This window comes from Oreochromis niloticus, linkage group LG14, assembly GCF_001858045.2.
Source record: "Oreochromis niloticus isolate F11D_XX linkage group LG14, O_niloticus_UMD_NMBU, whole genome shotgun sequence".
Classification (NCBI taxonomy): Eukaryota; Metazoa; Chordata; class Actinopteri; order Cichliformes; family Cichlidae; genus Oreochromis; species Oreochromis niloticus.
In genome coordinates this window covers 36,033,158-36,061,114 of record NC_031979.2, presented here as the reverse complement: position 1 = coordinate 36,061,114, position 27,957 = coordinate 36,033,158, and the positions used below count along the sequence as shown (strand labels likewise).

The 27,957-nt window shown below is 40.9% G+C and overlaps 2 protein-coding genes across 8 annotated transcripts in view; one reads left to right on the top strand and one right to left on the bottom strand.

Moving 5' to 3' along the window:
* Positions 1-21: 21 nt before the first annotated feature.
* med17 (mediator complex subunit 17) lies at positions 22-11,210 on the bottom strand. The gene is made up of 13 exons (XM_003448959.5): positions 11,050-11,210; positions 10,462-10,707; positions 9,435-9,598; positions 9,073-9,292; positions 8,828-8,964; positions 8,621-8,702; positions 8,235-8,387; positions 6,696-6,826; positions 5,928-6,112; positions 5,452-5,589; positions 1,870-1,987; positions 1,590-1,749; positions 22-1,092 (listed from the first exon to the last, which is right to left on the bottom strand). Exons 2-13 carry the CDS (start codon positions 10,691-10,693, stop codon positions 884-886), a joined length of 1,929 nt encoding a protein of 642 aa, XP_003449007.1. The 5' UTR covers positions 10,694-10,707; positions 11,050-11,210; the 3' UTR covers positions 22-883.
* A 157-nt stretch (positions 11,211-11,367) lies between these two features.
* The window catches only part of cep295 (centrosomal protein 295), a 41,403-nt gene continuing 24,813 nt past the window's right edge, over positions 11,368-27,957 (top strand). For 3 of the 7 annotated variants that reach the window (XM_025898523.1, XM_025898519.1, XM_025898524.1), the window contains exons 1-23: positions 11,368-11,755; positions 12,378-12,578; positions 13,720-13,844; positions 13,938-14,031; positions 14,143-14,259; positions 14,336-14,476; positions 14,712-14,895; positions 15,043-15,222; positions 15,409-15,645; positions 15,791-15,897; positions 16,478-16,690; positions 17,654-17,730; positions 17,844-18,750; positions 18,934-19,117; positions 20,035-20,223; positions 20,314-20,547; positions 20,639-20,736; positions 21,738-21,849; positions 22,723-22,944; positions 23,086-23,234; positions 25,594-26,056; positions 26,879-27,058; positions 27,413-27,936. In XM_025898523.1, the coding sequence (XP_025754308.1) occupies positions 11,657-11,755; positions 12,378-12,578; positions 13,720-13,844; positions 13,938-14,031; positions 14,143-14,259; positions 14,336-14,476; positions 14,712-14,895; positions 15,043-15,222; positions 15,409-15,645; positions 15,791-15,897; positions 16,478-16,690; positions 17,654-17,730; positions 17,844-18,750; positions 18,934-19,117; positions 20,035-20,223; positions 20,314-20,547; positions 20,639-20,736; positions 21,738-21,849; positions 22,723-22,944; positions 23,086-23,234; positions 25,594-26,056; positions 26,879-27,058; positions 27,413-27,936 (5,037 nt within the window). In that variant the 5' untranslated portion in view covers positions 11,368-11,656. The remainder of the gene's footprint in view (positions 11,756-12,377; positions 12,579-13,719; positions 13,845-13,937; positions 14,032-14,142; positions 14,260-14,335; positions 14,477-14,711; positions 14,896-15,042; positions 15,223-15,408; positions 15,646-15,790; positions 15,898-16,477; positions 16,691-17,653; positions 17,731-17,843; positions 18,751-18,933; positions 19,118-20,034; positions 20,224-20,313; positions 20,548-20,638; positions 20,737-21,737; positions 21,850-22,722; positions 22,945-23,085; positions 23,235-25,593; positions 26,057-26,878; positions 27,059-27,412; positions 27,937-27,957) is intronic. The other 4 variants (XM_025898522.1, XM_025898521.1, XM_025898520.1 and 1 more) reach the window with 4 other exon arrangements.

Here is a 27,957-nt window from a genome sequence, read left to right as displayed (position 1 = left end):
GGAAGGACAATACTCGGTGTATAAATGCTCAATCAACAATTATTTATTTCCATACAATTCAACACTTTATGAGCATAAACCATCATGATGGGGAGACCTGCATGCAGAGGGTCACAGCAAATCTCGAAATGGTGGAGGGTTACTCAACCTCTTATAGCCTCTAGTGGCCCCCACCTAGTCGTAAAAATCTAAACCTTCACATGTTTTCTAATTCCTAGCGAGCCTGACTTATGGCCTCGGCTCCTTGTTTTTCTGCTCTCTGTAAAGGTGGGGGTATGGAATGTGGTCTGTCTCTTCTATTATCGGCACAAGGTCCTCTGCACCCAACATTCTCTTCATGGTTCAGCAGTATGAAATGTCAAGAAACAGTGTAACACATTCACAGCAGATCAGTGGTACAGGATAATACACACCTATCTAACAAATCTAATGATTGTCACCTTCTTTTAACTCAGAAGTATAATGGAAACTAAACTGCATACACATCACACCAGCTAGACTAAAAGATGTAATATGACCTACAGCAATATCATGATTCAACTACTTTGATTACAGATATAAGGTAACATATGATAACATAATAATCTCACAATAGCTTTATTCTTTAGAAAAAGGACAAATATATACAAGACAGACTGCTTTTTATTTTGTATCAAACTGTTTGAGGTATATACACACAGTCCACACCTTACACTATAAGCAACAGGCAGAGGACACTTGTGTGGACAGACTTTATGGCGGTCCACGAGTTGGTTAAAAACTAAAAGAAATGAAAGCGCTGTCGATTCTTTCAAATGTGAGGAAGAGAGTCTATGAAGGAAGATTTTCCTTTTTAGATAAACTGTGATTTTGTGTGTGGGAGGAGTCACTAGACAGTCAGCACTTAAGGACAGGGAGTCAGTGCTGCCATGAGGAGCTCCATCTTGTAGACAAAGTTTCGGCCCTCCATCTTGCTCCAATGGACCTCTTTGTACGGCCCTCTGAGGTGGCTCCACTTGGCGTCCTGGATGACGTCGCTCTTTGGCAGCTCTTTGATCTGGCTGCGAGGGAACTGAACCAAAACTTTGCAGCCGCTCTCTGGGCCGTTACGTACTGAAGAGAAAAGAAACTTTGATGAAAAACCACTGACAGTTATTTACTTTGCTGCATACTGATAAAGAGCTGCTGAGCAGACTTTTGTTGTTTTTAAACAATGACAAAGTTTTTCTCTTGTCTCGCCACACATTATTCTTCAGTGTTTACAGATATTCAGTATGAGTGTTGCATGGCCCAAGGAAACTAGTTCATGGTGCATTTCAATAATGTTTAAATAGAGGAAGTTTCTCAAAGATTCCCCAGCTTGTATCAACCTGTCTGCTTAATCTTGAGTAATTTTCAATACACTGACAGACTGGGTGTGGTCTTTTTTTTTTTTTTTACGTTTTAGCCTTTATTCAACAGGAAAGCAGGGACAGATTTTGGGGGGAGGTTAGCTAAGGGAGAGCCTGAATGTCTCATGCATAGAGGCATGAGTAGTATCTGAGCTGCTGTTGCTAATATGCTCTTCCTACTACAGAGAAACCTGAGGATCCAAGGGCCATCAGTCTCACCTGAGATGGCGTACTCTCCGTTGGGAGAGGCAACAGTGACGGCGGAGGCATTTCCGATGCTCTCCACTGGGCCCAGACCTACATGGTTACTGAAGCTCAGGACGTGCCAGCCCATCACCTTAGCCAGCTGCTGAACCGCATGTACCTGATGCTGCGACATCTGTGAAAAGAAGGCAGGGATACACAGAATTAAATACTGAAGCATTACAGTCAACAGTGTGCAGCCATGCTTCTGGTAAATTCAGCTTCCTCCAATAACTGTGGAAGTTACTGTTGATACCTGTGAGAGGAGAAAGTCTTGCAGCTCCTGTTCCTGATGTGACAGCATGACCACACGTCCATCTCTGTGCACCACCCTGATCTGCTCCACACCGATGTTCAGCTGCAGCTGGATGGACCTAAACGCACCAAATAAAACACAGTGAGCCTCATCTCAGAGGATCAAACATGCTGGTCCAGAGTCATACGAACATCCATATATGAGGAGTGAAAAGCTTTTTTCAAACCCATTTATTTATATTTATATAGTTCACAACAGCAGTGAACGAAAATACAAAAATGTAATCATAAACGTTAGTTAACAAACAAAAGTACAAAAAAATTACTATAGATTCAGAAATAACTATTAAATATATAATTAAATAATAAAAGCTGCAGCTATTGAATATTTTAGTAATCAAGTATCCTATTGATTATTCAAGTAACTGGATAAGAAATACTTCTGCCTTATAATAAATACTTAAAAGAGAAAAAAACCCACAGGTTGTCAACCCCCCCCCCCCCCCCAAAAAACAGGAAATAGAAAATTGTTATTTCTACAGTGTGTACCAGTGTTGTAATATAACTACATACAATGTCTGTCAAAAAAACCAAACAAACAAAAAAATCATTCATGCAAATGAATTGGATGCAGTGGGTCAAATGTTTCTGTGTGTTTGTTGAGGTAGTTCTCTTTGTCGTGATCAGCGTTCGAATTGTTACTCAAAAAAGTCATTATTGCACATATAACACAGACTACTTTTCGAAAAAGTAATGCAGTACGTTGCTCAATTACTTCATTATCAAACTCATTCCGTTACTTTCATGTTACTCTGCAAATAGCTGAAACACAATGTCTCATAACCACCATTTAACAATATAAACCTAAGGCTACAGCCCCACATACCAAAACAAATCCCTAATGAGGACACACATCTCTAAGATCTCTCTCTTAGTGCACTAAAAGCTGACTGCACAAAGCAAAGATGAAAACTAGCACCAAAAATCGGTCGCCACAGTGACTCTGCTTTAGAAACATGAACAAGTATAAAGGCAGGCTGCAGTCTGACTGCCCATCTCCTTGATTCCATGTAGAAGTTAATTCAATTCAATTTTATTTATACAGCACCAAATCACAACAAAAAAAAAAAAAAACAGTCACCTCAAAGTGCTTTATATTGTGAGGTAAAGACCCTACCATAATACAACAGCAAAAACCCCAACAGACATATGACAACCTATGAGGAAGCGCTTTGGCAACAGTGGGAAGGAAAAACTCCCTTTTAACAGGAAGAAACCTACAGCAAAACCAGGCTCAGGGAGGGGCGAATGGTGCTGCGAATGGTTGGGGTGAGAGAAGGAAGACAGGACAGAACCCATGCTTTGGAAGCCAGAGATTAATAATAACTAATGATTAAATGCAGGAGGTATATAAACACATAGTGAGTGAGAAAGGTGACTGAAGAAACAACACCCAGTGCATGCTGGGAATCCCCCAGCAGCCTACACCCACTGCAGCATAACTAAGGGAGGATTCAGGGTCACCTGGTCCAGCCCTAACTATATGCTTTAGCAAAAAGGAAAGTTTGAAGCCTAATCTTGAAAGTAGAGATAGTGTCTGTCTCCTGAATCCAAACTGGAAGCTGGTTCCACAGAAGAGGGGCCTGAAAACTGAAGGCTCTGCCTCCCATTCTACTTTTAAATACTCTAGGAACAACAAGTAGGCCTGCAGTATGAGAGTGATATGGTACTCCAAGGTCATTAAGTTAAATTTTTCAAGATCGATTTTAAAGGTGCAGGATATAACAGGGAGCCAATGAAGAGAAGCCAATATAGGAGAGATATGCTCTCTCTTTCTAGTCCCTGTCAGGACTCTTGCTGCAGCATTTTGGATCAACTGAAGGCTTTTCAGGGAGTTTTTAGGACATCCTGATAAGGGTCTGGGCACTAGGCTCAGCATTCGCTCAGCTTTCACTCTGGGTTCTGGGTTAGCTTAGCTTTAGCATGGTGTCTTGGCAGATACCTGGCAGCACAATGTGGTTGTTTCTGTCCTGGATGCAGTTTTCCACTCTACAATCGTCCTCGTCCTTTTGTGCAATAAAAATAAATGTCCATATCCAAGCTCTAGACCAGGAGTGTCAAACTCCAGTCCTCGAGGGCCAGTATCCTGCTTGTTTTTGAGATATCCCTGCCCTATGTGCTGCTGATTACCTGGATCAGATGTGCTTTGCCAATAAGAAGCTACAAAGGCCTGTTCGTTGGAAAACCAGCAGGACAGCGGCCCTCGAGACCTGGAGTTCGACACCTGTGCTCTAGACTGTGTTGCCATTTTCCTCCTCTGACACGCAAACTGAAATCAGCTGATTATAGTCCAAGTGTAAGAACCGATAAGCGGGATTGATAGGTGAGCATTCTAACAATTCCAAGGAATTGGACTACTGAGAACAGGTTTTCTACAAGAATCCGTTCTCGAGTCCCATCCCTAATTTGCATGCCATAATAAAACTAAAGCATTTGAAGAAAACATTCTCTTAAATGCAAAAACAAATAAATAAATGATCTTAAGTACAATAATGCTTTGATGCAAAGTTTTATGCTTCTAAAAACGAGATGTTATGATGGTGCACATGTTAATAATTAACATTAATAATAATTTAGTGTCCAACCTAACAGCCCCAAGTCACTGGCTCAGAGTTTTACTGGCTCATGTGCATTTTTATTGGCCAGGGGGAAAAAAAGCTTCTTTTTTTTCCCGTATATATATATTAATATAGTTTTATTAATATAATATTCTATTTCTTTTTCACTGCTTAAAACAATTGACAGTGACTGGAGCAAACTTTAAAGTCCTCTTTTCTTCACATCAAAGTTCATTAAGCAGGTTGTTTTTTGAAGGATCCTGCCAGCTGTTTCCCAGTAAAGGTTGTGATGGTGATAACAGCGCTCTGATTTGGACACTAGAAACCTGAGCTCACCGTCTCAGTTAGACAGTCACTGTTGCTGCTGTGTTATCAGTAATTTTGTTTAAAAACTGGGGACCATGTGGGTTTAATGTTGTCATACTTTTTATTCACATGCTGCTCCTACATACGTTTCTATTGCAGGTTTGTTTTTAGTTGCAAATGTAGGTAAAACATTCGCATTTACATGGCGGCCACTGAGCGCTACAGAGCCGAGCATTAAACAAATCAGCAAAGCAAAAACTTTGCGTCAAGGATTTTTTCAGTTGTTGAGTTTTTCGATTTACTTGATAATAAATAACAAATAATCATAAATTAACTGAAAAAGGTGTATTAAAATATAAATATAAAAATTAAAAATCCCAAAACATTAAATCATAAATTCTAAATAATAAGATCCTTAAATAAAGAAAGAATTTAAAATTACAAAAATAAAATACAAAACTTATTGATTCTAATAATGAAAAAAGTATTTTAAATTAAAATAATAATAGTAAAAAATAGTGAATATTTAGTAAATATTTAAAATAGTACAAATCTGTGATAATAAAAAGTATAATAAAAATAAAATGTACAAAAAAAAAAAAAAAATCATAAATATTGATATTTAAAACAATGAGTAAACTCCCCTGCACTCCACTTACTTGCAGATCTGCTCGTAGCCTTGTGAAGTGATGAGCACTTTGACACTGGACTCATATACGTCATTAATGTTGGACCAGTGAGCCTGGATCTGCGGGTCTTCAATCCGACTGGCCAGACTATCGATGGTCCGTGCCGTCCTGTTGACCACAAACACCGTGGTACCCGTGAAGAGCGTTGCTAAGCATTATACAGTCAACAAAAAGTAGCTAACAACAATTCTTCTGTTAAAAGTTTAAATATTTTGAGATAAAATGACATAATTTAATTTATTAATCCCAAACGAACTATGGAAAGTATTCTGATTCTGATGAAACAACAAAGACAATGTGAGCCATCTGCTGGCCAAATGTAGGAAAAAAACTGCTAAACTTTCTGGAGCTCCTAATGTTGCAGTAAAAGTCAATATTGCTGCTGGTAAATGTTTCTGTATTTATAAAATTATATCTGTCAAAATTGTAACAGTCAGTGATTTTACCTGCTACGTAGGAAGATGTGTTTGGCCTGTTTGATGATCTTCTCCAGCAGCCCCTCAGTCTGCTGCCAACTGGAGATTTCTGCCTTGTCATAGGCCAGTGGCCCTGCCAGCCGCAGACGTTTGTGGCCAAAGGGGGCGCTAGAAGGGTGCGGCATCACCACAGAGCTCAGCTGCTGCTTGTGAAACTATAAAAGAAACAAATGTTGTCAATGACATGTGGACTGATACAATGAAATTTAAATTAATAACAATAGAAGTGCCTCCTGGCAGAGTAGAAGACGACAGGTTTCCAGGCTCGTTGTAGGAAGAAGAACACAAATAAATATTAATATCTAAAAAAATCCAACATTAAAACTTTAAATTTACAAGAAAAAAAACCTCATAGATTCCTTCACTTTGTAGCCCTATTTTTCTTGTTAGCACCCTCTGCTCAGAAATGACTGCCTCTTCCCGAGTGCAATTCAGCTGGTGCTCTCTCCCTGTTAAAAGGGAGTTCTTCCTTCCCACAATCACCAAGTAATACTGCAGGGGACTATTGCAGTTTTCTATTTAATTCTCTACGGTCTTTATCGTGCATTCTAAAGCACACTGAGACCTGACCAGTATTCCCTAACTGAGACAGGTTTTTTGAGGATATATAGTTAAAAGTTAAAGGAAAGAGAAAAAAAGGCAAAGCTTAAAAATATTTAATGCATTTCAGATCATATCTGGTCGGTTTCCTCCCCAGGTGGTTAATAGATTGTGCTCTACAGGAATCTCACTTCTCACCTCTCTCATCATCTGATGCAGATTGTGTTCTAGTACGTAAAGGTGGTCATCCGGTTTGGGTTTCTCTGGAGATGCCCGGTTGTTCTTCTTCTCCCCCGTAGAATGGCACAGTGAGATTGACAGCTGCAAACCTAGGGAGAGAAAAATCACAGGTGTGTTTGGAGGGGAGAATGAACTTTGGATGAATTAGGGCAGGAGGATCCTCAAAGACTCCAGTCACTCCAGCCATAAACGTTTCAAACTACTTCTGTCAGGCAGGAGGTACTGCAGTATCTGGTCCCGAACCAGCAGACTAAGAGACAGATTTTTCCATTAGGCCACAAGACTGCTGAACAGTTGTTGCTGTTGCTTGTGAAGCTTGTACACAAGAATCTCACTCACTTGTGCTGTACCAGTGTACCAGTAATGTGACGTGACAATAAAAGTGATTTGATTTGAGTGTTCACTAAAAGTGAAAGAACATTCTTTACACACTTGACGAATGTGAAAGCTGAATACCTCAACTTGATGACAGCTGCTCGTACGTAACATTAAGAATATTACTCAGAACATTAATATGGTGTTTATTTTATAGATACTAAAGAGGAACGCAGCCCACATTAGTCAGTCATTATGTTAAATGTTATTCTAGCTGTCACAGCGTTTCATGTTCGTATTCTTGCCTCTCTGCTTTGTCTTTTGGTCACTTCCTGTTTTACTTCAAAATTTTTTTTTTCTCTACTGTCTTATTTTGGTTTTAGCTCCTGTTTTTTTTGTCTTTTGTTTTCCTTTCCCCTCACTGTTCCCACGTGTGTCTTGTTTTGTAATCAATCCTTTGTGTATATATAATTATCTCTTCTTGCCTTTCTTTATCAGATTGTCTGTCTTCCTCCATCATCCTTTTTTCATCCCCACCTGTCCTCCCAGCCTGTTCTTATTTGGATCTATCACCATTTGTTAATGCCTATAGGCCCCATATTATTTCACATTAAGACATGTTAACTTTAGTCTCAACACATCCCCAGAATGTATATTTCACGTTTTAGAGCAAAATACCACACAGGTATTTTTTTGTACTATGGTTGTGAGTCTACATTTTGGTTCTAAGTTCTATTAAATTACAACAAGATATTCCCATGATAACATCGAACAAAACCACCGTGTTGTCATGGATTTCGTAGACATAGACTAATGCATCGATATTGTAGCATTTTTTAAAAAATGTTTTCATCTCTTTAATGCCATCCACAATCACTTGACAAGTAGACAACCTCCCGTGCTGTTATTTTGAAAGTTTCCTCTGTCGCGGCAGCCTCAACCCACGGTGAGACAGATTCCATTTCCACCATTTTTGGACTGCAGTCCTAGTTCTGCTCTGAAGATCTGCTGCGAGCTGGAGGGTCCCCCTAACCTGCAGCAGGTGGAGAACTGGTCCTTGTGCTCAAGCACTGGGTCAGTTATTCTCTCCAGGCAGGGTATGTGCTTCCGTATGGCACAAACAAGCAGATATGTAAGTGTGAGAAACACTGAACCAGGACCCCATTTGTGTCATATTCTCACCTGGGAATGGCTGTGAGATGATCTGGTTTTTCACAACAATGTGAGGGATCTGGGATTTGATCTGAACTGCCTCCCTGGACAGCTGGGCGAAGATCTCCTTACAGAGCAAAACATTCTGAGCCGCCTCCAATTTCACGTGCCATGGCTGCGTACCTGAGCAGAGACAAAAGAAAAAGACCAAGAGTTCTGTTTGTGAGATTTACTCTTACAATTTAGAGTGGGCTCAGTCAGCCTTTGCCAAAGCCTAAAGCTTAAAGAGCGCTTTCTCGCACAGAATGTAATAATTTAGTATTTTCATAAAATGCCTTCTAGAAAAAAAAAAAGTGGAAGAAAAGAGCCTCTGTGTTACTAAACAACTTTTAATGTGTATGTTTGCTGAACCATACCAGCTTTGTTCTTTTGCTGTTGTCTGAAAAGGCTGACGGTTCCCAGATCACCAATGTCAGGAGCTTGTTTCTGAATGGACACCTGAAGATACAAACAGTATCTTTCTATTATACCTAATATATCAGATAATTAACTAAAATCAAAGAATGAACAAGGAATGAGAAAAGATGAATAAAAACATATTATACATGTCATTTCCCTCTGACCTTGATGTAAGCAGACCCCTCCAGGTCACTGGGGATCTGGACATCCAGTGGGCAGTAGTCCTCTGGGATTTTTTTGTCCAGATCAATGTCAGTATTTTTGATCACTTCAAATGTGCCATGATGGGGGAAAAGGGAGCCTGCATGGGCAAACACAGAAGTTAGAAAACAGGTTTAAAGTGTCCTGTCCTGTTAATCTGTAGGATGCAGCAGCACTGACTGAGTGAGGTGTTTTCCTTTCTTATCACCTGCACTGCGGTAGCTGAGGTCTCCCAGGATCTTGTCTCCAACTTTGCGTAGTTTCCACTGTGAGCGCAGCCGCAGCAGCTCAGAGTTGAAATCCCTTTGCCTCCTGTTCTCCTGGTTCTCTGCGACTGACTTACTGAGCTTTTCTGCTCCCTTCTGAAGGATCATAGCTGCTGTGGCCAATGATTTCTTTTTACTGATCAGCTGGAAAACCTGTGGTGTCTGCAGGAGTTGGAAAAGGAGCAAAAGATCTCTTTGTGGACAAACCTAAGAGTGCTTTGCTCACATTTACAGATTTTTTGTAGAACCCTTAAAAAACCGTTTAAAAAAAAAAAATCTATGTAAGTGACATTGTTTAATTTACCTTTCCAGCTGCTGGATCCTGAGACACTGGGTCTAAAGCCATGTACTTCTTCTCCTTCACCACACTGAGCACATCATAGAGTACACACATCTCTGTGAGGGCGCTGCGGAGGTTGTTACGCACCGAATCCCAGGGCCAAAGAGATGGCTGAAACTTTACAGTGCCTATGAAATAAAACAGAAAATTGGGCTCGATTCCAACAAGTCATAAAAAAATCTTACATTATGTATTCAATTCATTTGTCCAGTCTACTTGCTGGTCCTCCTTTCTTCACCACACAGAAGTGCAACAGAAACCAGAGTCCGGAGTGAATTGTAAATAACGTCTAACTTTATTTAACTTGATCTCATTACTCTTGAAATCTGTTTTATTTATTTACTGGAGCAGCAGATGTAGTCTTAGGATTGACATAATTCATAATTCCATCAATTTTCATAAGGCCTCCAACACCCCTGGCTGAAATGCAGCCATAAACCATGACAGAGGCTCCATTGTGATATAAATGGTAAACAGATTGTTTCTTATAAAGCACTTTTCTACTCTGAGCCCTCAAAGCGCTTTCCGCAACTTGCCTCATTCACCCATTCCCACAAGCACTTTTTTCTACGCTCTTTCTAAGCGCTTTATATATATAACATTCACATGCATTCATACTCCGTTCAACTTCTAGTATCTTGTCCAAGGATATTTGGCATGAAGACTGGAGCAGACAGGGATTGACCACCAACCTTCCGTTTAGTAGGTGACCCTGCTCTACCACCTGAGCTACAGCTTGCCCCCAACACACATTTACAAATTGCTGTAGACACTCACTGTCCATATTTTTAAGTAGAATTAAATTATATATTTATTGGTAATTATTCACCATCTAAGTGAAGTCCAGAAATGTACTAAAATGTTTAACCTACGATGAATGAAGTTCAGCTTAATATTTTATGTTGGCCCAAGGCGCACAGCAGCTGATTATACTAAGGAACGTGTGATGGCTGGTGTAGCTCTAGCTCCTTGTTTTATTTAAGCATTTTACCTTCTTCTTCCTCTCCATCCTGCTTGCCCCACTCTCGGTCCTTGGGTTCCCCCTCAACGTCCTCCTCTGAGTCGGATCCCTGGCTGAAGTCAATTCTTTGTGCCAACTTTGCCAAGTTCTGGGACATGGATAGAGGAGGGACATAGGTCTCTGTCCCATCCAGGGCCACTTCCTGCACCTGCTTCTCACAGGAAGACTCGATGCTGATCCTCACCGCTGGACCACCAGACATGATGACAGACTTGGCTGGGAAGTGGAGTGGACAGGCAGAAAGGGTTAGTGATCAAACACAGACACAGGGGAGACCAGAAAACCTCTGAATCAAACATTTAAAATAGGTTATTTAATAACCAGAACACTAAAATACTTCACTTCCAAATGTTAAAGTGAAAAACGAAAATTAGAAAATGCTTCTCAACTACTTTGGATGATAATAATTCAGCTATTTTAGGCACTTTGTAACATTTTACTAGTTAGCAACACTAGCTAGCATTAGCTCTTTGCTTAGCTCACAGCATAAAAGGAGATTTGAAAGCTCAAGAGAACAGCTTAAAACCCCAAATACTCTTTTACTCTTGCAAACCTTACCTCTGGTGTTCACTAGTGTTGCAGGTATAGAGGAATACTCGCGGGTATTGCACTGAATGTTCCAGTAGCGGTGAAAGGCTCATCAATACAGGAACGAGTGTAACTCCTGTACGGTCCCCCTCCCACCGCGACTGTGACGAACTCTGAGGCTTGAAGCTGTTTCAAACGTTTTGTGTCACTTTAGCACTATTTATGTATTTAATGTTTGTATATGTATATATATATATTATTTATGTATTTTTATTTATTTTATGTTTAAATGCATAAAATGTTTTTTATGCAGATATAATGAGTAGGAACTAATATTTCATGTGGACAGCACAGATACGGCGGGCATTTTAAATCACCGGATGTGACGTTTAGGACAAAGAAAAAAACAAAAACGTCCGTTTTTTGGGGTTGGCATGGATTTCGGATGATAAACGAAACTTTAAGCGTCCTGCCTGGTAATTGCTTGTATAGTAAACGTTTCAAGTTTAAGTTGTCCTACGGAACCGTTATGGCCGCGAACAAAGTGACGCTTGTAAACATTAGCCGTCGCCGCTAACTGAACCGCAACCTGCTGTTTGCTTTTTGGGGGAAATGTCCGCCAGCGAAGTGCTCGAAAATGAAGAGAAAGGTGTCCAGATTAAGACCGAGTCCCAACGAAGAGGCTCGGATAATACGAGAGGAGCAGGAAAGGAGGAGAAAGCTGCGGATACAGCAGGTAATAAGGCGGTGTTATGGCTTTCTGCTTCACTTTAGGTAGCTGATTTCCAGCACCTGTGGGATGTTTTCTAATGAAACGCCAATGCTTACTTAAACGCCGTGTTTCTTTCTGATAAACACTTTATTAAGGTTCATATGACTTCAGAACTTCAGCTTCCTCGCCTACATTAAATTTTACTTGCATGTGTAAAAGATCTGTCTTTTTGTGCACGTACAGTGATTTTTTTGTCTGATCGGTCTCTTCTGTCTCTGAAAGTCGCTTAGACACATGCATAAACAAAGGCAGACAGTTTAAGGGTGTTCACGCAGTAGCATATGAGGCTGTGTAAAGTCTCGTAACTAACCAGTGGAGGACCTAAAGTTCACAAAGTATTCTGCTGTGAAGTCCCTTTTTCACGGCGCTTCTGGTCATTTTGCTGACACATTTTTTTGCAAAAAGGTTAGATTTGCTGGTATTAGTGGCCAAGATTATCTTTTGTATTGCATCCATTTTTCCTGTCGACAGATGACGTGATGAAGACAATTAAGTTGATCATCACTGTAACCTACCATTACTATGCACTGTGCATAGTTCTGCGTGATATATGCAGAGTGAGTGTGTGTTTTGTGTTGACACACAGGTGCGGGAGCAGCACCGGTACATTGCACAGCAGATCCGCCAAGATGTTCAGCAGAGGCGACAGTATGAGCTGGAACAACTTGAACGGGAGCTGAGGAAGGAGTGGGAGCAACAGCAGAGGGAGAAGCTCCAGAAGCTGCAGAGGTTATACCAGGAGAGTCTCCAGCTGCTCGGCCAGGGACACAGAAGTGCAAAAGAAAACGTAAGACTAAAAAAGTTCACATTAGAGACACTAAAACAGGGATTATGAAAAAATAAAAAGAACGTATGAAACCAAATTTTGAGCCACATCGATGTAAACATAAACCATTCAGTGCAGTGTCCAAAGGGTTTCTGTGGGTCATTAAAATGTCTGAAATTGGTTAGAAAATTTCTTAAACTTCCTGAGAAGATTCATCTGTTTAAGACAGTTAGACAAATCATGTAAAGCAAGCTTCATATAAATATACACAAATAATTATATCTATTTGTTATTATTTTAATTATTTAATTTTTAAAAATATTTTTTTAAGTTGTCATGAATACTGAAATCCACAGGTCAAAGTGACAGCGACAGTCCAAAATCCAAAGAAAAATATGTTGTCATCATTTGGGGGGGGAAAAACCTCCACCGAATACTCTTTCCTACGTTCTAGTTGTTGTGTAACCAACTAAGACATTTTGAGTGTAACATTGCACCAGCTGCTTGACCACATACTAATTTTTCACAACCTTAGTCTTTATTATACAGAAATAATTGCAGGAGAGAGAGAGTGAGAGACATCCTGCATTTCAGATTCTCAGCTGAAATTACAATGTGTCTCCTCAGAAAGTAGACAAAATGTTTAGTATGTTTTATCATTTGTACGTTTAAAGGGTAAGACCTGTGCATTAAAAACAATTTTTTTTAAAAGACTAGAACGGAGACCAACAGTTAGAGATGTCATCCTATCGTGTCTGCAGAATGAAGGAGAAAAGTCAACTTTTATTAAAAGTTAAATTCCAACTTTGGGAAAAAAACAGAGAAACTATTGAAAGACTGATTAAGTTACTAAAAGTTTAAACTTTTAATGACTCTTGTCAAATAAATTATGTCCCAGAGCTAGAGCTCCAACTTAGGTTGGGTTTTTCACTCTGTGAGAAAATAAATATTATGGTTCAATGTGCTTAAGGAAGAAGCAGAGTAATAGTACTCTAGTGCGCTTCAGATTTTTTTTCTTCAGTAGTATTTGAATTGTTTAGAAAAGGCAGAATACACTGCACCATGTTGACATGGTTGATATTTGATTTTGAATTTTGTTAATGGGTGCACTAACCCATGTCCATATGTTATTAATTTTTTGTGGCTAAACTTGTTGTTCAAGGAACCCGACTTGGCAGCCATAGCTCAGAGGGAGGAGGAGAATCACGTCAAAGCAGAGGAGCGTTATCGAGAAGCGCTGAAGGAGCTCAAATCACAGAGGCTTAAAGACCACGAGAGGCAAAACCAGTGAGCATCATCACAAGCATTTTCAGATGCTTATGTGTATAAATTTAATCAGAATGAACTGATCATTAAACCTGTGGCTTCACTGTTCTGTAGAGTTGTGAATGCCAGGAAGAAGGCATTACTGGCAGAAAAGGAAAGATCAGCAAAGGTGGCTAGCCTCCCACTGCCTCTTCCAAACCCTGTTCAGGTGATTTTCCCAAACAGTGATAATAATTTCCAGAACGTTTCAGAATCCTGAAAATCAAATGAAAGTAAAGCTAAATGAAAGTCAAGGTAACCTTGTCTTCTTTCATCGAAGCAGAACATCAGCCCCAAAAAGCCACGTTTCGTAAGGAGATCGGATGTGAGTGCCTTCGCTACCACACGTTACCACATGGCCAAGAGTACAGTGGACAGAGAGGTGGACATAAACCAGGTAACACACCCTCTGATTCTTGTTTGTATTTACCAGCGCAATTTGTCAGAGTTATTTAATCGATCTGCTTAATCAGCCAAATGCCCACGAGGAAGCTGAGCTACATGCGAAAAGAAAGCAGGACTGGGAGACAGAGGAAATGAGGAGGAGAGAAGAGCAGCTGGAGAAGGCTCATCTCAGAGGGAGGCAGGCTCTGAGGAAGGAACAGCTCATGCAGGTACAACTTACCTGTTAACCTGGTGACTAATTAACCTAGTCACTTACATGCCAGAATAAAGAAATTGTTGTGGAGGTTGCACTTTCATTACATGTTTAAAAAATGTATTACTTTAACATGTTTGATAGGCTTGCATCAGAAAATTAACTGGATACTTTAGTTGTAAGAAGAGACGAGATCTGTTTACTTTTTGGTCATATGAAGTGCCTGATCAGTGTTTAATGGCCTCCTTTAGGATCGTGAGCGTTTGTTGGTTGAACTGGAACACATGCAGCAGACAGATCTGCTGAGGAGGAGGCAGCAGGTGTCACAGATGCCTCCCCAGATCTTCCAGCCTCTCTATAAGAGACAGGAAATGAGGGAAGACTTCCAGAGGGAGATGGAGTTTGCCTTTGAGGACATGTACACTGGAGAGAGGAGTAAGGACTCTTCATCATGTGTTTTGTAGCAAATGCAGGTTTTCAGTATTTGTAAATTTTTCTTAAAACCAGAGAAATGAAGTTGGCCAGAAATCGGCACTGAAGTTGCACTGAAGCCTCTTTAAACTTTGGCTGTAATTGTTACAGGGGTTAAAGGTGACCTGGTGGTCCAGCTGGCACCCGAGCCTCTTCCAGCCCACTCCACAACCAGCCAAGATCAAGAGCTGGATGTCACAGTGGATGAAATCACTACACCTGAAACAGAAAAAGCACAACATGACACAGAGCAGGAACCTGGAAGCACTGAGCAGGAAACATCAGCTGCAGGTGATTTAAAAACTTAAGTCATTCTTGTGCAGTTTATAATAAAATCAGTTGTCAGATATTAGCTTACTGAAGTGTATTGTATGAATTATGTAAAATTCTGAGACAAATAAAAAACCTTCTGGCCCAGAATGTAGCATGAATGTTGAAACCTTGATGTCATTCCCTTGAGTTTTTCTTTGTTTGCAGTGGTTTCCCAGAAACCTGCTCCTCGACGGGCATTGAAGAGGCTCCTGGATCGTATCAGGAGCCAAAGGAACCAGTGGATTGACCACAGCAGTCGCAGCTCTGCTGCTGATTCCCCAACCGTCATCCGAGATCAGATCCCAGAGCGCGACATGACGATCGAAACAGGCTCTCTGATCAGTGGAGGAAAAGACGAATGGACTTCCACCGAGCCCCAGGGGGCTAATGGCTCTGCACCAGGTAATCAGTGGCTGTCATCAGCTGTAAGAACAATCTACATAAATATTAATAAAACTATTAATATTCCTTTAACAGTTAAAAAAAAAAAGTACAAATGTTTATTACAAGGTAATAATCTTGTGAATTTTTTTCTGAACTCAAACAGCATCGGAGAAAACGCCGCTGTCAACCTCAGCTTCAGATACTCAGTTTCCTGCTGCTCTGGCCAATAGAATCCAAGAGTTTGAACAAGAGCGAAAAAAACGGGTACGGGTAATTTTAATTCCTGTGATACTTTTCACTTAGATAAGAGGAGTTAATATTAAGAGTAAAAAAGTTAAATGTCTGTACTCTGTGTCCCGTGATGGTTGGGAGCTGGTTTTCTAGTCCTGCAGCGATGGCACGTTCACTGTCCGCTAAAATCCGAGGATGCCTGCAGGGAGCTCTGTAGTCAGATGGAGGCAGTGTACAAAGTAGGCGAGACTATTGCTCTGTGCCCCCCTCTGGTTTGATTTGACGTGCCCCCCTTCTCTATTCTGTCCCAGAATTTTGACACTGCAGCAGAGCATTGTTGATCGAACAGATCTTCTCTACATTGTAAGCACTTGTTTCATTGTTGTCCCAGTACTTCACCACAAGTTCACTGACTGGTTAGAACCAGGTTTTGCTGAGAAACTCATTGTGGGCTTGTTGTGAATTCCTGCTGGTGATTTTTGAAGAGGAGGTGACAAAGATTTTACCAGGGACTAGCTTTGAATTACATTATGTTATCTTCTAAACTAAAACGTAGCTCAAATCTGAGTTTGCATCTAGTAGCATCACTTTTTAAGCCTCTTTTTTTTTTCCTGCCCAGGAAGAGGAACTTGAAAGGGAGAAGCAACAGCAGATGTTTTTGCTGCAGGAGCTGGAAGAGCAGAAGGCCAAGTTGGAGCAGATGCTGCTTGAAGCTCAGCAGGAGAAAGAACGACTGAAGGCTGCTGTGACCCAGGAAGAAAGCATTAAGCAACCAGAAGTGCCAGTCCATGACCACGATGTCATTTCTATCACCCCTAATTTAGCCAATGAGGTAGGTCTCTAATCCAACTGTCAAACCTCTATTCAATTTTCCTGTTATCAGGTTTTTTTTAATGGCTATTGAAAATTATATTTATTGGATTAATTTTGACATGCTCATAATAGCTAAGATGCAAATATATCATGGATGTTATACATCCTGTTAACATCTTCTGATGCTTAACCTCCTTGGGTCTAATATTACTTTAGTCCGAGAAACATGTTCAGTTGTTATTTGTTGTTTTTTGCTTAAAGTTGACCAACGTATTATGTATAATTTTCATTATTGAGCTCTTGCCTGATTTACAGTTCAAAATAATCTTCACATTATTTTATGTGTTTTCCCTCATGACATCCTCACTTTGAAGCAAGCTACTTTAGCTCCTCCTCCTTTGAGAAATTCTTCTGATTGGCTGCCTCTCACAAACAGAAGGTTTGATCAACATGTAGGTGGAGCTTCTTTGCTCATAGCCCAGGGGTGGGAGAACTTCAGGCCTCAAGGGCCAGTGTCCTGCAGGTTTTAGATATCACCTTGGTTCAACACACCTGAATCAAATGACTAGTTCATTAACAGGCTTCTGGAGAACTTCAAAACATATTGAGGAGGTAATTTAGCCATTTGAATCAGCTGTTTTGGATCAAGGACACATCTAAAACCTGCAGGACACCGGCCCTCGAGGCCTGGAGTTGCCCATCCCCTCATAGCCAGAGCCTTATATTAGTGATGATTGATGACAATCCAGGACAGAAAATCAAATACAGCTCAGACTGCTTAGACAGGATATTTTCCAGATAAGAAGAGGAAAATTAAGTTGAGAAAATAAATCTAACAGATTCACACAGACTTGGGAGGGACTGGTCAAAAACTAGTAATATGAACTGTGAAAATTCAAGGTTTTGTCCTCCACCATTGTCTTCTGTGAGGGGTTTTCCAGGTTGTATGAGTAATCTCTTCCTTTGTGTTTGATCTTCACAGGTAGTTCCTCCTGCAGATGAGGACGACCATAGCAAAAGGATCAGAGAATACCAGCAGCGGTTGTTAGAACAAAACAGGTGTGATGAATAAATCTGTTTGAGCCAGTTTGTGATTCTGGGTTTACATAACTTTAATGCCTTTGACTCTCCTGTTTTTTTGTTGTTTTTTTTTTTGTTTTTTTAAATTTTAGAATCCACCAAAGAGTGAAAGTGGCTCGCCAGCGCCTGGAGGAATACCAGCGAGCTCTACAGATTCGTTACAACATGACTGCTACTTCATTACTACCTCCTGTTGTGCCTCCAGGACTTGCTCACCCACCTCCAAACAGTACACGGTGTGTACGTCAACCAGGTCATGTGCAAGCTGTGCCGACTCCTCTCCACGCTCCTCTCCACGCTTCCTGGGCCCCTTTGCAGGCTCCTCTCCATCCCCCTCTGCAGACTTCCCATGCTCCTCTTGTGGCTCCTCTCCAGGCTCATGCAGTTCCTGTGTATAATCATGAATTGCCACGAACCTCTGAGGATGTTTCCACAGAAGAATCTGACACATTAACGTCACCTCCCAGCCTATCTGGTTTTAGTCTGGCTTCCAAACCGCTGCCAGATGATGTTGAATCCGACTCAGACAGTCTGAGATACCAGAGACTAAATGACACATCTTGGCTGACTGACAGCATAATGGAGAAAGTAACAGAGCACCTTCCAGAGAGAATGAGACCCCTGTCAGTCACCAAAGAGAAGCTGCCTTATAAACGATTCACAGAACATCACTCTAGAAGCATCCCAGTGCAGCCATCCCCTGAACCCATCAAAGGCATGAGATCGACCATCGCAGAGGTTACAGCTCCACTTCCAGGTTATGCTCTGGCTGAGGCACGGGCCTCTCAGAGCACTGGATCCCTGAGTGTTGGAGAGGACAACACGGAGAGGCAAAGACAAGAGTTGCAGGAGGCCCAGAGGCGAGTACTAGAGCAGAAAGAGGCACTGATGTTGCAGCAAAGGCAACGAGAAGAGGAGAGGCGGAGACAGGACTTGGAGATGGTGCAGATGAGGAGACAAAAGGAGACATTGCAGGCTCTGATTAATACCGATGCACAAGTAAGTGAGAGGACTGTTAAAGCAGTTATTTTGATTAAGTAAAAAAATCATAGTTTTAAGAAAGGATTGAGTAGAAACAAAGATTAAAAAGCAGAGTGCTAAAAGACACCGTCAGCTTAAATGTTTAAGAGTGAAAGAACATGTGAGAAATGAACCATCCTGATGACTTTTTCTCACCCACAGCCAGTTCCTCAGCCTGATGGTGAAACGATGGTTTCAGAGAACATTAATCAGAACCGCCTCCAGTTACTTGCATCCCTGCTCAAGGCCATAGAGGAGTCTAATGGAGGAACTTTGTCACACCTAGAGGAGCCTCAGGGTCGCGACAGCTCCTCTGAACAACATCCATCCAACAGCAGTCAAACAGGTAGCTGACATGTTGAGAATGGAGATATTTTTCCACCTTTTCAGCACGATTTCCAGTTAATTTCAGAATTGAAAGTATTGCAAAACTGTCAAAATGATTTCTGGGAAAAATTCAATTGGCTGAATGAAGTAAACAATAACAACTATTGTTCTTATTTTACCAAACACTATTACAAACCACTAATCTTTATTCCTTAATTAATGCAACAGAAGTGTTGCTTTTGTTTGTCTTATGTTTGAAAACCTTCTGATTTTTCAAGGCAGAATGTCAGATATTATAAATGACCCAATAACAAAACAAAGCCCCCGTCAGTGTTTCACAGTCGGGTTCTCGTTCTTCTTCCTTAACAGTTTAATTTTGTCTTCTTTAAAAACAGATGAAGTAACAGTTCCTTACAAATCCTTAAATTTGTGTCTGGTGCCCAAAGAACATTTTGGGCACGAGAACATTTTCCCAAAAGTATTTTCCAGCTTTTCTGCAAAAGTAAAAGTGGAATCTTGTCTTGTCTATCTTCTTTAGAGTCCAGGACGGGACACTATACCTTCATCTTTAAATTCAGGCTTTGTGTTTTTTGAATGTTGTCATTGTTGTTTCTCAACTTTAAAACTGTCCTAATAAACCTGTGTTTCAATAAAAACAAGTACCTAGTCATGCAGTCTACTGTAATGGGATTACAGCAAGTCAGTTTGTGAAAATTCCTCTCTCCCAGATATTCCGCAATCAATTGTAAGTGCTTTTATTGCAAAGTGGTGGTGTTTAGGGATAACATCAACTCAATGCGAACATGTAAAGTTGCAGAGCGAGGTCACTGGCATTAAAATAAAATGTAGAGTAATACATTGTTTTTAAAAATGAAACTGTACACATTATTTTTTTTGTCCATATTTCTGACTGGTTGTTTCTCTTGTGCTTTAAAGTTCAGAGTGATGCTGCTGCCGGACCTGGTCCGGCATCAGTCCTCCACTCAGGACACCTCCATCCTCCACGAGCAGCAAAGCCCCCTGTGACACGCGTCAGGCTGGGCTTCTTGGAGATGATGACTGAACAGCACGAGCTCAGTGCTATTCAAGAGGTGGAAACTCCAGTCGATGCCAGCCAACTCACAGGTCTGCTCAGCTGCAGTAAGACGTGAATATCGGGCAGTTTCATCACCTGCATGTATAACACAGACTTATTTATTTGTTTTTTCACTGTAGGCCCAGACAATGGTGTGACAGTTCCTTCACACATTGCACGCTGGGATCAGCAGGAGGAGTCAGACTCATCTATGGCTTCTGACAGGACTCTGCAGACACCCTCAGAGTTCAGCAGTGGACAGGAGATCTCTGAAAGATTAACCAGCTCAGGGACAAGTTCAGGGAGATCCAGCCTCTGGAGAGAGAGACTGCTACTGACAGAGGCAGGAGCATCTCCAGAATCCTCCACATCTGGTGGGTAGAGAAGATTTAATATAGGTAAAAAATGGTACCACTGAATTAAGGGAAATTAAAGATTACTTGATGTGGAAACACTGTTTTCTAGATTCAGTCCCAAGAAAAAAGTCCCCTCTTTCCTCAGACTCTGGGAGAGGAGCAGATTCCTCTGGTCCTGCAGTGATGAGCTGCAGATCCCCCACAGAGGTAACCAGTCCAGTGACAATTTTCACAGTGTTCACATAGTGTTTATCACTACTCTTTCCTTCCTCTGGAAAACTCATGTAGCCCATAGTGGGTTAGAAAGCTACAAGGAAAGGAGCAGTTTTAATATGCAGGAAGTAAATGTCAGTGCATATTAATACTGTGATCTATATTTTAATACCCTCTGAGGTTCACATGATGATGTGGATCGATGATGACAAATAGCCAAATCTGAGTGCTTGGGCAGCATCTGCCTCAGCCTGTGATTATGTTTGAGAAGCTGTGTGTGTGTGTGTGCGTGTGCGTGCGTGTGGTGTGCGTGTGTGTGTGTTCGTCTGCCTGTGATGAGTGAATGGTGCATTTGTCTTTCTTCTTTCCTTCCTTCCACTGAGCGATGATGTAAACATAATAAACCTGAAGTGTATTAAATTAAAATACATTTCATGATGGTTTCTACACTTGAACTGAGCTCAGTGAGTCTGCGTAACACCAGGTCTATGTATGAGTCGGTACATGTTACAACTCAAACAGAAATTTAAGTTGTCTCTCTACAAATGGACAGAGGTCTTCACTGACAGTCAAAGTATGAGTGTTATCCTGTATATAAAAGATAAAAAGATTCTGAACTTGAAACATGAAGTACCTCAGTGTCTTTTTGTAATGGCCAGTAGGGGGAGACTCCTCTGGTAGTAAACAGATGGACAAAAGACGGACATCCCCACAGTAACATTTCCCCCTAACTTTGTATTTTGGAGCTTCAGTGTTAGTGTTTAGGTGGAGTTTTCTGTTAAAGTAAGTGATTCTTCAGAGGTTTGGTCTTTTGTTGAGTACATCACTACTGGTCAGGACGCTCATATATACAAATGCATTAAATATTCAAAACATAAGTTTGTGTGTGCTTTCATTTCAAAATGCCTCAATATGTTCAACTGTATGAATGTGTGTCCAGAGTGTGTTTATCTCTATAACAAGATAAGATGCCATAACAGTTTATTTTGTGTCAGTCTCCAAACAGGCCTCCTGGGTCTGACAGCTTCTCTTCTACTACCATCTCCACCGGAAGCTACATGACTACTGACCTAGAGCAGAATGTAAACACCGGTGAGGAACAGCCAGGTGTGTAGGTGACATGTCTGTGCAGCTTTAAATCAGATGATCCAGCAGAAACTGATTCCTGTGGTAGTTCTTCACGATTAAACGGATAATATGGTTAAACTGTAAGGATTATAACGGGGCATGTTGTTTATATGTTACAGCTGTGTGCTGCTGTGCATTTGCATGGTCTTAAGCCTTAAACATTAAAGTGAACCTGTTGTGCTCATTCCCATTTCCAGATTATTATTCTTGGATGTTACAGTAACTTTGCATGATTCTGGGTCTTGGTGCAGCTCATCACTTCATTTTCTGTCTGAAAGAAGCCGTTTAAACTTCTTCCTCTTTAAAATGGCCTAATAAGATGACTTTCTTACAATTGACCATCACAGTCTCACAGCAGTTCTTGTTATAGCTGCAGCTTTTAATGTACTGATTCATGTCCACGTACCCAAATGATTATTTTTCATATTTTATTATTATTATAATATTAATAATATTTTTAAGGGCTGGAACGTCTGTGATTGTAGTCTGGAGGACTTTGCCATGGCCTGAATCATTTCATTGTTTGGCTGCTCACATCAGAAGAGTCTCTGATGGGACAGGTTTTCACATTTAAACTGGGGCATTTTGGGGCTTTAGTGAAAGAAAGCCAGGGGAAAAACAGCGAAGCAGGGACAGAGTAAGGTTATTGACACACAGGAAATGTTCATTTTAATTTTTATTATTAATCATGAGAGTAGGTTTTGGCAGAAAAATTACTTGGGTAGGTTTAGGAATTTCAAAAGTACTTTGTTTAGATTCATTTCACTGTATTTTTATTTCTTATTTTGCATTGTGTTTCTGACTTTGCTATACTTCTAATGTGCTGACCTGGTTTTTCTTCTTCTGCTTTAGATAAATCTCTCCTCCATAAATGCACTGATCAACAAGAAGGTGGAGCAGATTTACAACACATCTCCTCTCTGTCTGGTGAGAGCTTCTGTTTTAAGGAAAACTCAGCGACTGGCCCTCCTGGTCTGTCTGTGGACTCGATGTTCAGTGACAGCAGTATCCAACAAATTATAGACAAATATACACGAGAACTTGACCTCTCCCTCAGCTCTGCTGGGAAAACAGGTACAAAATGGACACGTTTATTTGAAGGCAATGCTCTGTCTTCACCTTGATAGTTTAGGTAGGAGTGTTAAGACATGGTGTGATAAGATGTTACAAAGGCTGTCTGATAGCACAGTGTATTATTCCTTTGTTGATCTTTAGACAGTGAAGGCTCACATATGGAAGAACACAGTGCTTCGGTCTCTCAGCAGTCTTTGTTTCGAGTCTTGGAGAGAAGAGGGGAGGATGAAAGCTCTGCACGACGTCAGTCTCTTCTCTCAGACGCAACAGGAACGGAGACGAGAGGCCTGGTCAGTGATTCAGTTTTAAGCTGTTATACTAGAGTTCTTTGAAGCTCTTTGTAACAACTGTTATCGATATTTGAATACCCTCTGAGGTTCACATGATGATGTGGATCAGTGATGAAAAATAGCCAAATCTGAGTTCTTGGCCAGCGTGTGTGTGTATGTGTGTGTATGTGTGTGTGTGCGTGTGCGTGCGTGATGAGTGAATGGTTTGTGTTTGTGTCTTTCTTCTTTCCTTCCTTCCACTGAGCAATGATGTAAACATAATAAACCTGAAGTGTATTAAGTTAAAGTACATTTCATGATGGTTTCTACACTTGAACTGAGCTCAGGGAGTCTGTGGGCATGCACATGTTGTAACCCAAACACAAATTATGAGTATTAAGCTGTATATAAAAGATAAACAGAGATTCTGCACTTGAAACAGGAAGTACCTCAAAACCAGCTAAATGTCTTTTTGTAATAGCCAGTTGGGCTCAGACTCCTCTGGTAGTAAACAGACTGGACAAAAGACGGACATATCCAGTAACATTACCCACTAGCTTTATAGTTTGGAGCTTCAGTGTTACTTGGGGGGGTTTCCTGTTAAGTGATTCTTCAGATTGTTTTTGTTGAGTATCTGACTGGTAGTCAGGATTCATATATATGTACTAAGGTATGAAATAGATTTACCTTTCAGTAAATTTTAATTAAAAAAAAATATTAATTCACAAAATATGTTGTTGTAATGGTAGCAGTAGTAATAATAATGCATTGGATTTTATATAGCGCTTTTCAAGGCACCCAAAGTGCTTTACAATGCCATTATTCATTCACACTCACATTCACACACTGGTGGAGGCAGCTACAGTTGTAGCCACAGCTGCCCTGGGGCAGACTGACAGAAGCGAGGCTGCCATATCGCGCCATCGGCCCCTCTGGCCAACACCAGTAGGCGGTAGGGTAAAGTGTCTTGCCCAAGGACACAACGACCAGGACAGAGAGGCCGGGGATCGAACCGGCGACCTTCCGGTTACAGGTGCCCTTCCCAACCCCCTGAGCCACGGTAGCAGTATAGCCCACCGCAAATTTTGTTTGGCTCTGCCTGTCAAATAACTTGATTCAAATCTCAAAATGATGCCTCTGTGAAAATTACAGCAAAAGAAATCCCAGTCAGTGAGGCGATTTAGACAATCAACTTTTATACTTACTACTTTATCACATGACGTTATTTAAAAAAAAAAAAAAAAAGAGGTATGAAGTGTCAGACTTGTGTGTAGTGTGCAAGAACAACATTCAAGATGTAGATTTAATCACATGCTGTTATGCTGTTATCTGTATGTTGAACAGATACTTTTGCATTATTATTCTCAATGTTCAGTTTAAACTTTGTGGTAGGGAGAGGGAATGAGTCTTATAATCTTAACTATGAAGTCTTTACAACAAATGTAGCAGCAGACTATATCAAACTGTGGATAAACGGATTTTAGAGTTGAATTAGTAGAGTTTTAACTTGTACTTGTAGATGTAGCGACAAACTGTGTTAACTGACAATGGTTTCCTGAAGTGTTCTTGAGCCCATGTGGTAATATCCTTTACAGAATGATGTTGGTTTTTAATGCAGTACCGTCCGAGGGATCGAAGGTCACGGGCATTCAGTGTTGGTATTCGGCCTTATGTGCAGAGATTTCTCCAGGTTCTCTGTATCTTTTGATGATATTGTAGACAGTAGATGATGAAATCCCTAGATTCCTTGCAATTGTACATTGAGAAACGTTGTTCTTAAACTGCCGGACTATTTGCCCATGCGTTTGTTCACAAATTGGTGAACCTCGTCCCATCCTTGCTTGTGAGCGACAGGACCTTTTGGGTATGCTCCTTTTGTACCCAGTCATGACAAACACCTGTTTCCAATTAACCTGTTCACCCGTGGAATCTTCAAAACAAGTGTTTTTTGAACATTCCTCAACTTTCCCAGTCTTTTGCTGCCCCTGTCCTAGCTTCTTGGAACGTGTTGCAGGCATCAAATTCAAAATGAGTGAAGATTTGCAAAACAACAATAAAGTTTATCAGTTTGAACATTAGATGTCTTGTCTTCGTAGTGTATTCAACTAAATATAGGTTGAAAAGGTTTTGCAAACCACTGTGTTCTGTTTTTATTTACGTTTTACACAACGTCCCAACTTCATTCGAATTGGGGTTGTACATCTACAATGATAATATAGGGCTATTCTATTCTATTCTATTCTATTCTATGCTATTATGTTCTAGCCAGTCTCTAAATTGCAAAAAAAAAAAAAAAAAAAATCAAAATATTTTAATTTTGTTGAAAATAGAATTAGAAGAATTTGACTGAATCTTTTTTTCCCCCCTGTTATCATTGCAGGAAGTGCACAATCAAGTCGATCCCAAAGTGGGCGAGTTCTCTGGTGGGGTCTCATTACTGGTTGACGACCACGAGCAGGATTCTTTCCGGCCTCTGATTGGTCAGCTGGCAGACCGGTCATCCTGCCTCGTTACCGAGCAGAGGGATTCAGCCCTGGAGCAGCTGGTTGGTCATCCGTCGGCTCACTCATCAATGCTTGGTCACTCTCTGGGCCAGCTGTTCTCCCCAAGTGTAGGTCAAGATGGATGGGATTCCACACTGAGTCGGATGATTGGTCGGCTCTCCCATCAGTCCAGCTCTCACTGGTTGAGCGGCGGGCGAGACTTTTATGCAGGTCATATGATGGGTCGGATGGAGACGCAGCAGTCGACCTTGTGGTTAGATGAAGCTCCCGATGAGAGCCAGATGAGACCCCTGGTAGGAGAGCTGGACGAGTCTGCAGAACAGCACAGTGGAAGTTCAGGTAAAATGATCATTTCACTGAATTTATCAATTAATGGCTGAATATCGGGGAAAGTGAGTGAATCCTAATATCACATTCTTAGCTACAGTGCAGTGAAAATAACTAATGTATCAGCAATTTTATAGCAGGATATGTAGAGTTCATATAATAGGCTGTATATAAAAGATGGACATAGTTTCTAGATATAATGGTGTATTTTTGCAAAACATAAATCAAAGTTTTCCCCTTGTTGTGACTAGGGTCATTGCCCCTAATAGCCAACTGGACGAGAACTAGTACAATCAATAGCTGGCATCAGGTTACAATGATTTATTTTCAGAACCTGAAAATTATGGCATGAAAGTAAGTTTAAAAAAAAAAAAAAAACTACTTAGAAATGTGATTTTTTTTTTTTTTTTTTTTTTAATCATCTTTTTCAGGGAAAATGACCAAAAATTAGTTTGCTGATATTATTACACCAACAACTTTAGCTTGAATTCTTCCAATTGTGAGTTTTTGTCTCACTTGCTAGTTTCCACTTCTGTCGAAGTTAAACATGAGCATTTTGTAAATAATTAAAGTCAGAAAAAACAATAATGCAGAGTATGCTTTTGGATGATCACTGCCACATCTTGGTATCTGTGAGCTCCACCCCTCACCCAGTTTCAGAACACAGAGATGGTGATTTGTAGAAAAACAGCCAACTTGAGGACTTGAGGCTTAAAAAACAGGACCATTAAATTATGGGACTTTATTCATCTTCTATAAACAGTCTCATACAAACCAGCTGTCTTCACAAGCATGTTCACCATGAAGTTTGACATGTCATTCACTTGTTTGCAGGTAAAAGAAATCGTGTGACTCTTGGTGTCTCAGCTGACATCCGGGTCCCACCATATCCAGCGCTGCCTCCTGAGGCCTCATCACACAGTGCCTCTGTCCCAGCTATGAGCCCACATCCACAGGATCAGACACAGCAGAATCAAACCAGTTCAACAGACATGGACTCGGGCAGAGCTGAAGGTGTGGTACAAAATATTCACGTAAGACTTTACTGGGGTCAGTCATCTGTGGTAACACTTTACAATAGCAATCAAGATAATCCATTTATTAACTGTGGTTATTAGAAAGTTGAAAATTATGTTAAAAGTGCATAAGCAAGGAGGTGAGGTGGCAGCTCCCTTCTTATGCTTGTGTTTTTCCTAAGCCTGGCTGAAGTCAGGTTTAGGAAAAAGGCCTGCTCTGGGTTTGCTTAAGGGTGCCCAGCAAAATAAATCATCACTCCAATGAACAGGTGTTAGTATGTGAGGAGTTAAAGTGAGACTCCATGAGATAAGGTGCTACTCCTAATGAAAGATTGTTTTTCACCATTTTTAGAGTTTGCAGGTTCAGATTCATTCCACCCCCTTTTGGCAGAGGTCACCCAAAATGAAACAGCAGACCTCTCCATCACCTTTCACCAGCCTGAGCACAGCGTGCACAATTTTCCTGACGGGCATCCAGCCAGCAGGGAACATAGTGTTACTACACCTGTAGAGGTCAATTCGCACTCTGATCTTTCTTCTGTGGAGTCCGAGCCATCACCAGAGCGCCTTCGAACGGAGGAGCCAAACCGCTGCCCCACAGCTTCCTCCACCTTACATGAATCCTTCTCCCAGCTCATTACCACCCAGTGCCATCCCCAGGAGTCTGTTCTGATAGTATCTCCCACCGTGAGGGCAGATGTTGAGCAAACAGCTGAGATTCTGTCAAATTTATCCATGTGTGATGATACACCTGCTTTGGGTGTGTCACGGGCAGAGGAAAGGCTTGGAGGCGCGGATTCAATCAGTGCTGAAGAGATCAAGTCTGGTCACGGTCCAAACCTGAGGAATGCTTCTCCTGTCTCTGATAAGATACTGGTATGAATCTGTGATATGTTA